General features: G+C 34.2%; 2 protein-coding genes across 5 annotated transcripts in view; one reads left to right on the forward strand and one right to left on the reverse strand.

The window, feature by feature from the left end:
* LOC125263394 overlaps window positions 1-17,375 on the reverse strand; it is a 105,152-nt gene that overhangs the window by 61,818 nt on the left and 25,959 nt on the right. The gene's annotated exons all lie outside the window — the stretch shown is intronic.
* On the forward strand, window positions 1,451-17,327 carry LOC125263386. 4 transcript variants are annotated; one of them, XM_048182410.1, is made up of 5 exons: window positions 1,451-1,619; window positions 8,127-8,441; window positions 8,659-8,955; window positions 16,006-16,110; window positions 16,257-17,327. In XM_048182410.1, exons 1-5 carry the CDS (start codon window positions 1,562-1,564, stop codon window positions 16,277-16,279), a joined length of 798 nt encoding a protein of 265 aa, XP_048038367.1. In that variant the 5' UTR covers window positions 1,451-1,561; the 3' UTR covers window positions 16,280-17,327. The 4 variants fall into 4 exon arrangements, with proteins under 4 accessions (XP_048038367.1, XP_048038366.1, XP_048038368.1 ...); XM_048182411.1 differs by having other exon boundaries at window positions 1,452-1,619; window positions 16,840-17,327; XM_048182409.1 differs by having other exon boundaries at window positions 16,006-17,327.

The raw sequence follows: 17,375 nt of genomic DNA on the forward strand, positions 1-17,375 counted from the left end.
AAATGTTGTAAAATGTGAAAATGAAAAGGTTTTAAAAATTCTGATTTTAATTCAGCGTGTGTGTGTGTAAAATACATATATATCATTATAGTCAATGATTGTACGCTGTCAAAGCCAATTTTGTACCCTTTTTGAAGGGTCAATTTTTGTACTGTTAAATAAAGGTACAAAATTGTCACCAAAGGTACAAAACTGGTCTCTTAAGGTACAAATCACAAGGGTACAAATTTGTACCTTTGTACCATTGTACCCCTAAAGGTACAATTTTGTAATTTTTTTCTGAGAGTGAATAACATAGATATCCCAAAGTTCAAAAGTGGTAACTTTCAAAAATGATTAAAAGAATACCCTGTTTAAAATTATATTATCAAAATATTTAAAATTGAATATAAATGTGTGTCCATTAAAAATGAACCAAAACCTATAGGTTAAAATTCTGGAATGATGCATCTTAATTTAAAAACTTATTCAATCTCACACTTAAAGAAAGTTTTTTTTAAATATTTTTAATATTTTATTCTATACTTTCTAATTAATTATTGGAAAACTATTGTTTGGAGTATTATTGGAGTAATTATTGGAAAACTTTTTCTTTTTTTACTTCAAAAATACAAATTACGCAACAGTAAAAGATACAGAAAAATACCATTGTAAAACATTTAAAGGTCCCGTTTTTCGTGTTTTTTTGAAGCTTTGATTGTGTTTATAGTGTGCAATATAACATGTGTTCATGTTTCGCGTGTAAAAAAACAGTATTTTTCACATAATTTACTTATCTGTATACCGCTGTTTCCACTGTCATAAAAACGGGCTGATGACTTCCTTGTTCTATGAAGTCCCTCCTTCAGAAATACGTAACGAGTTCTGATTGTGCCAGCGGTTCCTGTGTTGTGATTCGACAGCTCTGAGCGCATCTTGCCCGGAAAGGTCACGCCTCTTACCATAACGTGGAGATGCACGCGCTCAGTGTTATTGTAAACATGTCTTTAATTTTACCCTATCAATTTGAGCCGGAATCAGACCCGGTGATTGGACTGCGGGATGAAAATAACAGCGTTTCGACGACATGGCGACAAACACACTCTACAAACGCAACTCTTGTGTATTCCTGTGGGCGGAGGTTAGTCAAAAAACTGTTTTAGTGACGTCATTAAAGAAGGAGTAGAGGGATGTAGTCCAAACTGGCCGTTCGATGTAGGCGACTTCTGTTAAATAAAATATCTCGCTTGGCATTGAACTTTGAGCTTTAAAATTTTACAGATTTTATTTATACTGTAACAACAACATTACACACTAACTAAAGTTTGAAACATGGGATCACGAAGAACGGGACCTTTAAATGTACAAAGGAAAAAGATATGGAAATTGCTGGTCATAATCTTTTTCCTTTGTACATTTATTTAAATGTTTTACAATGGTATTTTTCTGTATCTTTTACTGTTGCGTAATTTGTATTTGTATTTTTGAAGTAAAAAAAGAAAAGGTTTTCCAATAATTACTCCTCCCGTTTCTGAGAAGCAAGAAAATGTGAAACGGCTCCACGGAGGCTATTGTTGCAGACATGCTGAAAACTAAGGATATTGTTTGTTTGTTTGCAGTGTTTGCATTCATCGTTCACGGTAAGACACTTAGTTACTTGTTAAACTTATTCTTCCTTAAAAAAACAGCAATGACTAAATAGTTTTTCGGCACATTTATCTGGAGAACTGGCTCACACCAGTATATATGTGCTGAATATGTAGGCTAACCCTTCAGATCCTCTCTCCGCTCCGAGCGGGATTCGATCCAGCGTCTCCGGTCTGGAATGCGGGTTGGGTGGGACCGTTCCTATAGGCTACGCTGAAGACAACAATCGTTACAAATGGATCTTAAAGTTTAATTTCCAATGTCTCTAAACAGCTGTAACTAGGGTGAACGAACGTCCTCTTTTTCCGTCCTGACCTGGATTTCTAAATTTCCTAAAATGTCTGTTTTGGCTTATTTTTCTATTGTTTTCATATTGTTGATGGGTATGACTGAAAAGTAGAGTAACGTATTGGATTTGTTATATTCACGGCGAAGTTCTTTTTCGTTCTTCGCTTATTAGTGGTAAAAAAAAAAAAGATTATGTGTTTGCTTAGATATGTCAGTTATGTGCTGCACGTCCTGTCAACAATAAACACAACAAAATGAGAAAACAGCAAACAGCTGATACTTGTGTTTAAAGAAAAATGTCTGAAGAACCTACTGAAACTTGAATATATCTTGTTTCCCTCTATCAAATTAACTACATAATAACACATCTCTGGCAAAACAATTTTACATCCAAAGTTTACATCATGTCTGTTAAAAAAAAAAAAAAAAAAGTGCTTTATGTAAGAATGACAGCTAGTGGTTGAAATGGGTACTGCAGTCCATATTCAAAATATTGCTTTCTTGATTTATTGATTTATGATGAGTTTATATCGTGTTTTAATATGCAGCTTGTGGTCTTGCACAGACCAAAACAAAAACAGAAATTCTGACATGGAAAGCAAATTTCAAAGTAAAATAACTGGCTGTAGCAATGAGTTTTCAGATAAACGAGTATGTGAACTTAGCATGTTTACTAATTTAATAAATATCAGCAAACATATTATGGTAATTTTATGCTTTAATACAGTCAAAAACTTACATAGAGCACCTTAAGAATGGTTAAAGTGTGTGTGTGTGTGTGTGTGTGTGTATATATATATATATATATATATATATATATATATATATATATATATATGTTTTGCTTTGATATAATGGAATATATATATATATATATATATATATATATATATATATATATATATATATATATATCCATTATATCAAAGCAAAACAATGCCAAAGAGGTGCTACACGGGGTCTCTTCTCTTTTTTTCTTGTCTTGTTTCTCTGTCCTTCAGTGATTCTGCTAATCAGGTGTTCATCAGTGTCTGAATTCACTCACTTCTTTTCATTCACATTTCATTTCATAGGGTGTGATTTGAACACAGCCTCTGAGTGTCGACTTTGAGCGATGTTAACTCACAGTATATTCCTGTAGGCTATTTTCTCGAAAATTACAAATATGACCCAGAATGCATTGTTTTATACAGTATATTACTGTTTTAATGGAAACAAAACAAACAAACATTTTCAACAAAACATCAACATCTAAACTTCTGTTAATTCTCAATAAGATCTTCTGTAGAAATAAAGTTAAACTGGTCAGTAATAAGTGTCATAATGTGTAATGGCTGGAAGACAGTTGTAGTTTCTGCTCGTATTTTTTTTCCGTTCTTGTTCCTCTTTTCAGTGGTTCTGCTTGTTAACAGCAGGTGTTCATCATTAATGCTCAATCATCACTTAAATATTAACTTAATTATCTCACTGCAACACAGTGTCAATGTTACTTTTAAGCCCCGGGTATACTTCTGCCATCCGCATTCGTGCACTGTCCGCGCACCATCCGCATGACGTAATTTTCGTCATGCGGAGGGCTTGCGGCCAGCCGCACACCCCGTCCGTGTGCAGCCCAAATTTTGAGACGAATGTTCGGTTGATGACACGATGTCTGATAAAGAGTATAGAAAAATTTTACTGCGCATGTGTCGAACTCGGTCATCCGCGTGCAACCGTGGTTAGTATACTTTGAAACTTGCGCGGATGCGACTGCGCGCGTGACGCGTCCGGGCGCGGAAAGTGAAGTATACCCGAGGCTTTACTCTGTAGTGCACTGTAAAAAAAAAAATCCCGTAAAAAAACGGTAATTTTCTGGCAGCAGGGGCGCCAGAAAATGTCCGTTTAAAAACAGAAAAATACTGTCAGAAAAAAAACATAGATAAACTGTAAAAAAAATACAGACCATTACCTGTAAATTTACATTTATTTCCAACAGTGTGAGGACACTCGAGGATGTTCCTGTGGAGTTGAAAGGGTTAAAGGTGTAAGATAAAAAGACACACCCACAAAATGTTATTTTAACAGTAACAAACTGTAAGTTAAAAAACAGTTATATATTGGCAACACTGTTGCCAGTAGTTTACTGTAAAATTGAGTTTTGCACGTCACCATTGTGCTGAAGAGTAGAGCCTGTGCTTAGGTTCAGGAGAAGATCAAGAGACATTGATGATATGCTGTGTGTTGTTTTATTTAACAGATGGTGACTGTGTAGAATGCTGGTGCAGTGAAAATCTTTTTATTTAAATTTTTTTTATTGAACTTTAAATAAGTTCATAGTAATAATATGCTCATATTATTAGCATATAATAAAAATTAGTTTGTAAATTTGAATGGCTCTCTGACAATTTGAGGCAGTTGGTTTCTGCAAATGAAATGAGGTAACACGAGTTTTAATTTAGTGCATGGTATCTTTACAGTAACATACTGTAGATTACAGTAAATAACTGAATAATCAATAGTAAATTACTGGCAACAGTGTTACAGCTCTTCAGTATTGTTGGGTCTGGCGTAAAAAAGCCTGGCAAGGTCTAACAGTGTACGTTTAAAATTTATAAGAATTTATTAGGCCTTTGAAAAATAACACAAAATCCTCATAGAATTAACATCCACTTAATCATGCGTTAAATAATGTTTTATAAAGTCAATTTCTTGGTGTACTTTACAAACTTTAAATCTTAAAAGAAAAGTTTTGATGGCTTTTCCTCTTATCTCAAGCGCAGCGCTGCTGTGGTAACCATGGAAACGCTATATCACTGCTGTTCCATAAGCGCCATCTACTGTCAGAGAGTGAATTTGCATTTCATTCAGTCCGTCTGCTGATTGTGTTTTGTACAGGTGTCTTTATGTAGCATAATTTCTCAAAGCTAAAGTAAGACCAGGCTGTTTTTGCTGTTAATCTTGAAATTACACAATAAGTTAAATGAAAAACAACTGATCATGCTCATGTGCCTAACATCTTTGTTGGGACTGTGATAAAAATCCAGTGTTTGCTCTAATATCAAAGAGCTACACATATTTTTTGAACAAAAACAAATAAATTTGCTTTAAAAAAATCTGCAACCAGTATCAGAATAGGCCAATTTGCTTCTATTGGCCAATCAAAATAGGTGCATCACTAATAATAATAAAAAAAAAAAAATGAAATACAGATTATTATTTATTATTTTTTTCACTATTTGTTGTTTATATGGTTAATATTAATGCAGCTATCAGTGCACTAAGGTTAAATATTAACATATTTATACTAGGGATAGTTCACACAAAATGATCATGTTTTTTTCCAAACCTGTAAAATGTGGTGGAAAGATGCAAAAAACTGTTGAGAAAACGTAGGTGAGTCAGCTTTGAATATAGGCCTTCTCTCGAGATTATTGGGTAGATCATTTTCTTTATAAACATTCTAAATGTTACAAACAAACTTTGTTAATAAAACAATTGAAACCACTGTCAAATCGACACTATACACCTATAAAACAACATATATTATTAAAATATTTTATTGTTATTTAATATTTTGTTATCCCTCTGATGCACATCTTAACAAATATAATTAGGAATGATAGCTGTTCATATAAACAAAAGATGTGTATTGATAGCTGTTCATATAAACAAAAGATATGATAACTGTGTATTGATGAAAACAAGATAAATGGGTTTTTGTAAAGCTGTTATGCGATAATAATAATAATAATATGCAATGTAAATGCAGACTAGAAAAATGTTAAAATTTTTGTATCAATATTTTTGAAATTCTATCCCAGATAGCAAGCAATGATCGAAATAATGTTAAATCAATGTTAATGTGTCAACGTTAATGTTGAAAAAATATTGAAATTTCAATAAAAAATCAATGGTAGTGGCATTGAATCAAAAAATGAAACACAACTACAACTGACTTAAAGCCACACAGCCTGAAATCAACTGAAGATAAAAGAAGACAATAAATCTCTCAAGATCTCAGCAGAAGATCTTTTTGAGAATTAACAGAGGTTTAGATGTTGATGTTTTATTGAAAATGTTTGCTCACCATTTTGGTGGTCAGTGTTTCCTTTAGTTGGGCAGTCTTGACTCTTGGCTTTTTGTGGTCTTTGTAACAGTATTAGCCAAAACACATCAATTGTTGCAAAGAAACCAGAAACAAAATGATCAAGTGATATAGTTTTTTTGCTTCACAAAGCAGAGTAGTTTACTAACCTTGTTCTTGACCAAAAGTGGTTATTCATTATTAAAATATTACATTCACCAGTAATACTTTCTTGCCACAGATCATATTCTGATATTTAAAAAAAAAAAAAAAAAAAAAAATACATTATGGATTTTTGCGGCGTGGCATGGAGTCGATCAGTCTGTGGCACTGCTCAGGTGTTATGAGAGCCCAGGTTGCTCTGATAGTGGCCTTCAGCTCTTCTGCATTGTTGGGTCTGGCGTATCGCGCATCTTCCTCTTCACAATACCTCATAGATTTTGCTGGCCAATTAAGAACAGGGATACCATGGTCCTTAAACCAGGTACTGGTAGCTTTGGCACTGTGTGCAGGTGCCAAGTCCTGTTGGAAAATGAAATCTGCATCTCCATAAAGTTGGTCAGCAGCAGGAAGCATGAAGTGCTCTAAAACTTCCTGGTATACGGCTGCGTTGACCTTGGACCTCAGAAAACACAGTGGACCAACACCAGCAGATGACATGGCACCCCAAACCATCAATGACTGTGGAAACTTTACACTGGACCTCAAGCAACGTGGACTGTGTGCCTCTCCTCTCTTCCTCCAGACTCTGGGACCCTGATTTCCAAAGGAAATGTAAAATTTACTTTCATCAGAGAACATAACTTTGGACCACTCAGCAGCAGTCCAGTCCTTTTTGTCTTAAGACGCTTCTGACGCTGTCTGTTATTCAAGAGTGGCTTGACACAAGGAATGCGACAGCTGAAACCCATGTCTTGCATACGTCTGTGCGTAGTGGTTCTTGAAGCACTGACTCCAGCTGCAGTCCACTCTTTGTGAATCTCCCCCACATTTTTGAATGGGTTTTGTTTCACAATCCTCTCCAGGGTGCGGTTATCCCTATTGCTTGTACACTTTTTTTACCACATCTTTTCCTTCCCTTCGCCTCTTTATTAATGTGCTTGGACACAGAGCTCTGTGAACAGCCAGCCTCTTTTGCAATGACCTTTTGTGTCTTGCCCTCCTTGTGCAAGGTGTCAGTGGTCGTCTTTTGGACAACTGTTAAGTCAGCAGTCTTCCCCATGATTGTGTAGCCTACAGAACTAGACTGAGAGAGCATTTAAAGGCCTTTGCAGGTGTTTTGAGTTAATTAGCTGATTAGAGTGTGGCACCAGGTGTCTTCAATATTGAACCTTTTCACAATATTCTAATTTTCTGAGATACTGAATTTAGGATTTTCCTTAGTTGTCATATAATCATCAAAATTAAAAGAAATAAACATTTGAAAATATATCAGTCTGTGTGTAATGAATGAATATAATATACAAGTTTCACTTTTTGAATGGAATTAGTGAAATAAATCAACTTTTCGATGATATTCTAATTATATGAACCAGCACCTGTAATTATTTTGCATAATTATCTAACTTTAACTCTGCTTCAGTGTTATTTTAACACTATTTAGAAAGGGACCATATACTATGTGATGACTGTTAAATTATGCTTCTACAGTGTATTTACAATAATATTACAGGACTGTCCATAAATGTCCCATAATGCATTTGCATTTACAGTAAAAACATGAATACAATGCATTGTTGTAAAATTCATTGTAAAAATTACCTAAATTGCTGACATTGTAGTTTGTGGTGTCTGGTTGGTGAATTTAAAATGTGTTTTCATGACTTCAGTTACTTCTGTTCTGATCCCATGTAATAAATTGCTGGTTAATTTAGTCAGAAAGGATCAACATTCACTGTTATTCTCTTAATGAAATAACTGAACTCTGATTTCGCTGTGAAATAACACCCTATCTCTCTTTTTAAAAGTTATTGATCCATACAAAATTTGTTTAATTATTTCACATTTTAGTCAGCATGTTTTGTATTTTTAACTGCTGCAGAATATTATCACTTCACATTTAAATGATTAAAAGGATTTTAATGGAGCTTGATCAAACCAACATCAAGTGATTTTAAACCTTTAATCTGTGAAAAACTCTGTTCTTCAGGTGATGCAGGAGTGGAGTTTGTGCCAGTGAAGGAGGGAGATTCAGTCACTCTAAACTCTGATCTTACTGAAATGAAGGATGATGATGTGATTCAGTGGTGGTTTGAAAATAGAAACACTTTAATAGCTGAAATCAATGAATCGTCCGACAGATTCACTGTATATGATGATGTTCTTGATGGGAGATTCAGAGACAGACTGAAACTGGACAATCAAACTGGATCTCTGACCATCACAAACACCAGAACTGAACATGAAGGATATTATAGACTACTGATCAACAGTGTGAGAAAGAGTTTCTATCTCACTTTTATTGGTGAGTTCAATATTTGTTTCACCATCTTATGTTTTAATCACCGGACGCGATATTAATCCAAACACCATTTTGCTTCTTTTATGTTTTTTTTTTTGTTGTTGTTTGTTTTATGATATTCTTGAAATTTGAATATCAAATTATTTACTTTTATAAACAGTCATAAAGTTATTTAAAAGTCTCTCTCTGCTACAAACTCTGTTTCTGTTTGGTGATACAGATCAAATATCAGTGACGGAGGGAGATTCAGTCACTCTAGACTCCGATCTTACTGAAATAAATGATGATCGGATTCAGTGGATGTTTGGAAACACTTTAATAGCTGATGGCAATAAACTGGCCGACAGCATCACTGTATATGATGATGTTCTTGATGGAAGATTCAAAGACAGACTGAAGCTGGACAATCAAACTGGATCTCTGACCATCACAAACATCACAACTGAACATGCTGGACATTACAAACGATTGATAGGACCATCGCCATTATTAAAAATGTTCAGTGTTTCTGTCTATGGTGAGTAGAGATCAATTGCACTATTCTGAAAATATTTTTGTTTTTACCAACTACTTATCAGAGGCGTAAAGTCCAGATTCAAAAAGTTAAATTCCTCCTCAGTATTTTGTTCCAATCATCTGGATTTCCTAATTAGTTTAGTTTTTCACCCAGGAGGACAGCAAAAACTCCAGTGTTAAATTAACTCTCCTGGGAGTATATGTGCGACCACACTCAAAAGGGTTAAAGTGTAAAAGTAAGAGTGATAAAGTTAATGTGATAATTATGTGATTAATTGTGTGATGATTGACCATTATTGAAAACACCTGATGATAACAAGCAGAATAAACACACACTAATCACAATGATGGTGACTTAAAAATTGTGATTTTCTCCTTTGGTGATTCTGCTTGTTATCATCAGGTGTCTTCAATAATGCTCAATCATCACTCAATTAATTTCTCATTAACTTTATCACTGCTTCAGTGTTCATTTAACACTCTTATTTGTACACTTTAACACTCTTGAGTGTGGTCACATATACTTCCAGGAGAGTTTAACACTGAAATCAGCTGGCTGAGTTCATGTGTGGAATAAACATATGGCAGGACTTTTACTTTCTGACCACGAGACTTTACACCTCTGCTACATGCGCATTTTTAATTGATTAATAATATTATAGTTTGAGATCATATATTACAATGTTAGACCTTGCTGTAGAAAAATGGCCGAATTCTGACAGTAATAAACAATTTTCCATTAAAACAGTAATATACTGTAGAAAACACTGCATTCTGGGTAATATTTGTCATTTTCGAGAAAATAGCCTACAGGAATATACTGTGAGTTAACATCGCTCAAAGTCGAAACTCAGAGGCTGTGTTCAAATCACACCCTATACCCTCATTCACTATTCCCTACATTAGTTCACTAATATAGTCCACTTGACAGAGTGAATGAAAAGAAGTGAGTGAATTCAGACACTGACGAACACCTGATTAGCAGAATCACTGAAGAACAGAGAAACAAGACCTGAAAAAAGAGAAGAGACGAGCAGAAACACAAGAACTACAACTGACTTCAGCCACACTGAGTGTGAAACCAGTTCACAAACCACTTTGACATTATTTCTTTCATACATGTACAGAAGTTCTTGTTGAGAATTAAAGGTGCCCTAGAACCCCTTTTCAAAAGATGTAATATAAGTCTAAGGTGTCCCCTGAATGTGTCTGTGAAGTTTCAGCTCAAAATACCCCATAGATTTTTTTTTTTTAGCCATAATTATATATGCACCGATTCAGCACACGGCCCCTTTAAATCTCTCGCTCCCCCACTCTCGACTGCCTTAACCAGCATAAACAAAGTTCACACAGCTAATATAACCCTTTAAATGGATCTTTACAAAATGTTCATCATTCATGCTGCATGCATGCATGCGTCGGATAATGTGAGTATAGTATTTATTTGGATGTTTACATTTGATTCCGAATGAGTTTAATAGTATTCTCCATGGCTAACAGGCTAAAGTTAACATTACACACTGTTGGAGAGATTTATAAAGAGTGAAGTTGTGTTTATGCATTATACAGACTGCAAATGTTTAAAAATGAAAATAACGATGGCTCTCGTCTCCGTGAATACAGTAAGAAACGATGGTAACTTTAACCACATTTAACAGTACATTAGCAACATGCTAACGAAACATGTAGAAAGACAATTTACAAATATCACTAAAAATATCATGCTATCATGGATCATGTCAGTTATTATTGCTCCATCTGCCATTTTTCGCTGTTGTCCTTGCTTGCTTACCTAGTCTGATGATTCAGCTGTGCACAGATCCAGACGTTAATACTGGCTGCCCTTGTCTAATGCCTTGAACATGGGCTGGTATATGCAAATATTGGGGGTGTACATATTAATGATCCCGACGGTTACGTAACAGTTAATGGTGACATCAAACCAAACATTTTCAACAAAACATCAACATCTAAACTTCTGTTAATTCTCAATAAGATCTTCTGTAGAAATAAAGTGAAACTGGTCAGTAATAAGTTTAATAATGTGTAATGGCTGGAAGACAGTTGTAGTTTCTGCTCATAGTTATTCTGTTCTTGTTCCTCTTTTCAGTGGTTCTGCTTGTTAACAGCAGGTGTTCATCATTAATGCTCAATCATCACTTAAATATTAACTTAATTATCTCACTGCAACACAGCGTCAATGTTACTTTTACTCTGTAGTGTGGACACTAGAGGATGTTCCTGTGGGGTTGAAAGGATTAAAGGTGTAAGATAAAAAGACACACCCACAAAATGTATGTACAGTGCATTTACAATAATATTACAGGACTGTCCATAAATGTCCCATAATGCATTTGCATTTACAGTAAAAACATGAATACAATGCATTGTTGTAAAATTCATTGTAAAAATTACCTAAATTGCTGACATTGTAGTTTGTGGTGTCTGGTTGGTGAATTTAAAATGTGTTTTCATGACTTCAGTTACTTCTGTTCTGATCCCATGTAATAAATTGCTGGTTAATTTAGTCAGAAAGGATCAACATTCACTGTTATTCTCTTAATGAAATAACTGAACTCTGATTTCGCTGTGAAATAACACCCTATCTCTCTTTTTAAAAGTTATTGATCCATACAAAATTTGTTTAATTATTTCACATTTTAGTCAGCATGTTTTGTATTTTTAACTGCTGCAAAATATTATCACTTCACATTTAAATGATTAAAAGGATTTTAATGGAGCTTGATCAAACCAACATCAAGTGATTTAAAACCTTTAATCTGTGAAAAACTCTGTTCTTCAGGTGATGCAGGAGTGAAGTTTGTGCCAGTGAAGGAGGGAGATTCAGTCACTCTAAACTCTGATCTTACTGAAATGAAGGATGATGATGTGATTCAGTGGTGGTTTGAAAATAGAAACACTTTAATAGCTGAAATCAATGAATCGTCCGACAGATTCACTGTATATGATGATGTTCTTGATGGGAGATTGTTAAATTAACTCTCCTGGGAGTATATGTGCGACCACACTCAAAAGGGTTAAAGTGTAAAAGTAAGAGTGATAAAGTTAATGTGATAATTATGTGATTAATTGTGTGATGATTGACCATTATTGAAAACACCTGATGATAACAAGCAGAATAAAAACACACTAATCACAATGATGGTGACTTAAAAATTGTGATTTTCTCCTTTGGTGATTCTGCTTGTTATCATCAGGTGTCTTCAATAATGCTCAATCATCACTCAATTAATTTCTCATTAACTTTATCACTGCTTCAGTGTTCATTTAACACTCTTATTTGTACACTTTAACACTCTTGAGTGTGGTCACATGTACTCCCAGGAGAGTTTAACACTGAAATCAGCTGGCTGAGTTCATGTGTGGAATAAACATATGGCAGGACTTTTACTTTCTGACCACGAGACTTTACACCTCTGCTACATGCGCATTTTTAATTGATTAATAATATTATAGTTTGAGATAATATATTACAATGTTAGACCTTGCTGTAGAAAAATGGCAGAATTCTGACAGTAATAAACAATTTTCCATTAAAACAGTAATATACTGTAGAAAACACTGTATTCTGGGTAATATTTGTCATTTTCGAGAAAATAGCCTACAGGAATATACTGTGAGTTAACATCGCTCAAAGTCGACACTCAGAGGCTGTGTTCAAATCACACCCCTCATTCACTATTCCCTACATTAGTTCACTAATATAGTCCACTTGACAGAGTGAATGAAAAGAAGTGAGTGAATTCAGACACTGATGAACACCTGATTAGCAGAATCACTGAAGAACAGAGAAACAAGACCAGAAAAAAGAGAAGAGACGAGCAGAAACACAAGAACTACAACTGACTTCAGCCACACTGAGTGTGAAACCAGTTCACAAACCAGTTTGACATTATTTCTTTCATACATGTACAGAAGTTCTTGTTGAGAATTAAAGGTGCCCTAGAACCCCTTTTCAAAAGATGTAATATAAGTCTAAGGTGTCCCCTGAATGTGTCTGTGAAGTTTCAGCTCAAAATACCCCATAGATTTTTTTTTTTAGCCATAATTATGTATTCACCGATTCAGCACGCGGCCCCTTTAAATCTCTCGCTCCCCCACTCTCGACTGCCTTAACCAGCATAAACAAAGTTCACACAGCTAATATAACCCTTTAAATGGATCTTTACAAAATGTTCATCATTCATGCTGCATGCATGCATGCGTCGGATAATGTGAGTATAGTATTTATTTGGATGTTTACATTTGATTCCGAATGAGTTTAATAGTATTCTCCATGGCTAACAGGCTAAAGTTAACATTACACACTGTTGGAGAGATTTATAAAGAGTGAAGTTGTGTTTATGCATTATACAGACTGCAAATGTTTAAAAATGAAAATAACGATGGCTCTCGTCTCCGTGAATACAGTAAGAAACGATGGTAACTTTAACCACATTTAACAGTACATTAGCAACATGCTAACGAAACATGTAGAAAGACAATTTACAAATATCACTAAAAATATCATGCTATCATGGATCATGTCAGTTATTATTGCTCCATCTGCCATTTTTCGCTGTTGTCCTTGCTTGCTTACCTAGTCTGATGATTCAGCTGTGCACAGATCCAGACGTTAATACTAGCTGCCCTTGTCTAATGCCTTGAACATGGGCTGGTATATGCAAATATTGGGGGTGTACATATTAATGATCCCGACGGTTACGTAACAGTTAATGGTGACATCAAACCAAACATTTTCAACAAAACATCAACATCTAAACTTCTGTTAATTCTCAATAAGATCTTCTGTAGAAATAAAGTGAAACTGGTCAGTAATAAGTTTAATAATGTGTAATGGCTGGAAGACAGTTGTAGTTTCTGCTCATATTTATTCCGTTCTTGTTCCTCTTTTCAGTGGTTCTGCTTGTTAACAGCAGGTGTTCATCATTAATGCTCAATCATCACTTAAATATTAACTTAATTATCTCACTGCAACACAGCGTCAATGTTACTTTTACTCTGTAGTGTGGACACTAGAGGATGTTCCTGTGGGGTTGAAAGGATTAAAGGTGTAAGATAAAAAGACACACCCACAAAATGTATGTACAGTGCATTTACAATAATATTACAGGACTGTCCATAAATGTCCCATAATGCATTTGCATTTACAGTAAAAACATGAATACAATGCATTGTTGTAAAATTCATTGTAAAAATGACCTAAATTGCTGACATTGTAGTTTGTGGTGTCTGGTTGGTGAATTTAAAATGTGTTTTCATGACTTCAGTTACTTCTGTTCTGATCCCATGTAATAAATTGCTGGTTAATTTAGTCAGAAAGGATCAACATTCACTGTTATTCTCTTAATGAAATAACTGAACTCTGATTTCGCTGTGAAATAACACCCTATCTCTCTTTTTAAAAGTTATTGATCCATACAAAATTTGTTTAATTATTTCACATTTTAGTCAGCATGTTTTGTATTTTTAACTGCTGCAAAATATTATCACTTCACATTTAAATGATTAAAAGGATTTTAATGGAGCTTGATCAAACCAACATCAAGTGATTTTAAACCTTTAATCTGTGAAAAACTCTGTTCTTCAGGTGATGCAGGAGTGAAGTTTGTGCCAGTGAAGGAGGGAGATTCAGTCACTCTAAACTCTGATCTTACTGAAATGAAGGATGATGATGTGATTCAGTGGTGGTTTGAAAATAGAAACACTTTAATAGCTGAAATCAATGAATCGTCCGACAGATTCACTGTGTATGATGATGTTCTTGATGGGAGATTGTTAAATTAACTCTCCTGGGAGTATATGTGCGACCACACTCAAAAGGGTTAAAGTGTAAAAGTAAGAGTGATAAAGTTAATGTGATAATTATGTGATTAATTGTGTGATGATTGACCATTATTGAAAACACCTGATGATAACAAGCAGAATAAAAACACTAATCACAATGATGGTGACTTAAAAATTGTGATTTTCTCCTTTGGTGATTCTGCTTGTTATCATCAGGTGTCTTCAATAATGCTCAATCATCACTCAATTAATTTCTCATTAACTTTATCACTGCTTCAGTGTTCATTTAACACTCTTATTTGTACACTTTAACACTCTTGAGTGTGGTCACATATACTTCCAGGAGAGTTTAACACTGAAATCAGGTGGCTGAGTTCATGTGTGGAATAAACATATGGCAGGACTTTTACTTTCTGACCACGAGACTTTACACCTCTGCTACATGTGCATTTTTTAATTGATTAATAATATTATAGTTTGAGATAATATATTACAATGTTAGACCTTGCTGTAGAAAAATGGCAGAATTCTGACAGTAATAAACAATTTTCCATTAAAACAGTAATATACTGTAGAAAACTATTATTAATTATCTCACTGCAACACAGCGTCAATGTTACTTTTACTCTGTAGTGTGGACACTAGAGGATGTTCCTGTGGGGTTGAAAGGGTTAAAGGTGTAAGATAAAAAGACACACCCACAAAATGTATTTTAACAGTTACAAACTGTAAGTTAAAAAACAGTAATAAACTGGCAACACTGTTGTAGTTTACTGTAAAATTGAGTTTTGTGGGTCACCATTGTGCTGAAGAGTAGAGCCTGTGCTTAGGTTCAGGAGAAGATAAAGAGACATTGATGATATGCTGTGTGTTGTTTTATTTAACAGATAGTGATTGTGTAGTTGCTGATGCAGTGAAAATCTCTTTATCTAAAATGTTTTTAGTGAACTCTAAAGAAATAAGTTCATAGTAATGATATGCTCATATTATTAGCATACAATAAAAATTAGTTTGTAAATTTAAAGCATGAAAAATATATTCAATAGTCAGTTTTTCTGTGCTGATATTTCCAGTTGATCTCACAGTGCTGTGATGCTGTTTTAGCTGCTGTTCTTCAAAAACCCACCAGATGGAGCCATCTATCAGTTAAATCAATGTACAACTGATTACCAATGTGTAAAAGAAAAGTTTTTTTCTCAGTCATTTTCTAAAAAATAATGACTGTCTGTCTGAATTATTTCAGATTCAGGTCTGTCTCCAGCTGTTGTAGCAGGAATATTTGTTGCTGTTGTTGTTTTGCTGATCGCTGCTGGTTTAATTTACTGTTGCAAGCGTCAAGCAAGAAGAGGTGAGTGTAACATACAGATGGTTTAATAAGATGGAAATATGAATATTCTTTAAAACTTTTTTGTAATTTTTTTTCTTCTTTTTTTGCTCTAACCAAAGTAATGTGTGTTTAATTGAGTTTGATGTTATTCCTCAAAATGGTAACAGGACCAGGTGTAACAATCAGGTGAGATACTGTGAACACTGAGTCTGACTACAAAACAGATTCAGGTCTGTGAGCTGATTAAATGTTTGTGTGCGATTATGTTTTGTTTCAGAAATAATAATATCTGACTCTTCAAGACAGCGCTGCTCTCATACTCTATTACTTTATAAAAGAACAGTGGCATGAATACATTTTATATTATTATATAATTAGAAAAATGTATGTATTATCATAATTTTATTTATTTACCATAGGCTAATATGACACTGGTCTGGAATCAGGATATAACAATTTTATCTTACAACTGAAGAAAAACATTAATGATTCCCAAATAATCTAAATGACAAAAAAATATAAAAACAGAAAGTACAACTTTATTAGAAAAGCAAGTAAGAGTAGCACTGCTCTTTAATACTTGCCAATACGATATTTCAAGCATTTCGATGTGCAGGTTGTTTAGGAAAGATTAATTATTTTAATAAATGTGAAAAGAAACATCTTACATTTTAGATACATTTCTTGTGTAACAAACATCAATCCTGTTTATTTCTTTTACCTTCTGTGAATCTGTTTTTTTATTCACAGGCTAATGGTGTTGCAGATTCGTCCTCTGGTTGACACTCTGAAGACTATCAGCGACTCGTCACCTAATCATGATGAGCCTGCCAATGATAGCCAATGTAACATTTATTATTTTAATGCTTTCATTAAAATAGAAATTGAAGATGGGAAACTGGAAGAAACTCTCATCACTCAGAGAGAAATAGTGTCACAATACCAAGATTTCAGTAGTTGGGACCAATACTAGTGAAATTTCAACTTGAGCAATTTCAACTCATTCAAATTTAATATAGTTCATTTTTAAGTAATTTAAATAATACACAAAAACATGTAGCCTAAATATATACTGCTCCAAAGAATTAAAGGATTAGTTCAAATTGATTAAAATTTTCCCAAAACTTTACTCTCCCTCAAGCCATCATAGGTGTGTATGACTTTCTTCTTTCTGATGAACACAGAGTTATATTAATAAATCTCCTTTATAATGGCAGTGAACGGGTCCAACATGTTTGAAGCTCAAAAAAGTGCATCCATCCATCATAAACGTGTACTCCACATGA

The sequence above is a fragment of the Megalobrama amblycephala genome, linkage group LG2, assembly GCF_018812025.1.
Source record: "Megalobrama amblycephala isolate DHTTF-2021 linkage group LG2, ASM1881202v1, whole genome shotgun sequence".
Taxonomy (NCBI): Eukaryota; Metazoa; Chordata; class Actinopteri; order Cypriniformes; family Xenocyprididae; genus Megalobrama; species Megalobrama amblycephala.

Excerpts from the sequence above, each read along its gene's own strand:
- LOC125263386 (XM_048182407.1), top strand. The coding sequence starts at position 1,562 with ATGCTGAAAACTAAGGATATTGTTTGTTTGTTTGCAGTGTTTGCATTC. Across the intron at positions 8,442-8,658 it reads TTTCTATCTCACTTTTATTG|ATCAAATATCAGTGACGGAG; the intron begins GTGAGTTCAATA and ends TTGGTGATACAG. Across the intron at positions 8,956-11,757 it reads GTTCAGTGTTTCTGTCTATG|GTGATGCAGGAGTGAAGTTT; the intron begins GTGAGTAGAGAT and ends TCTGTTCTTCAG.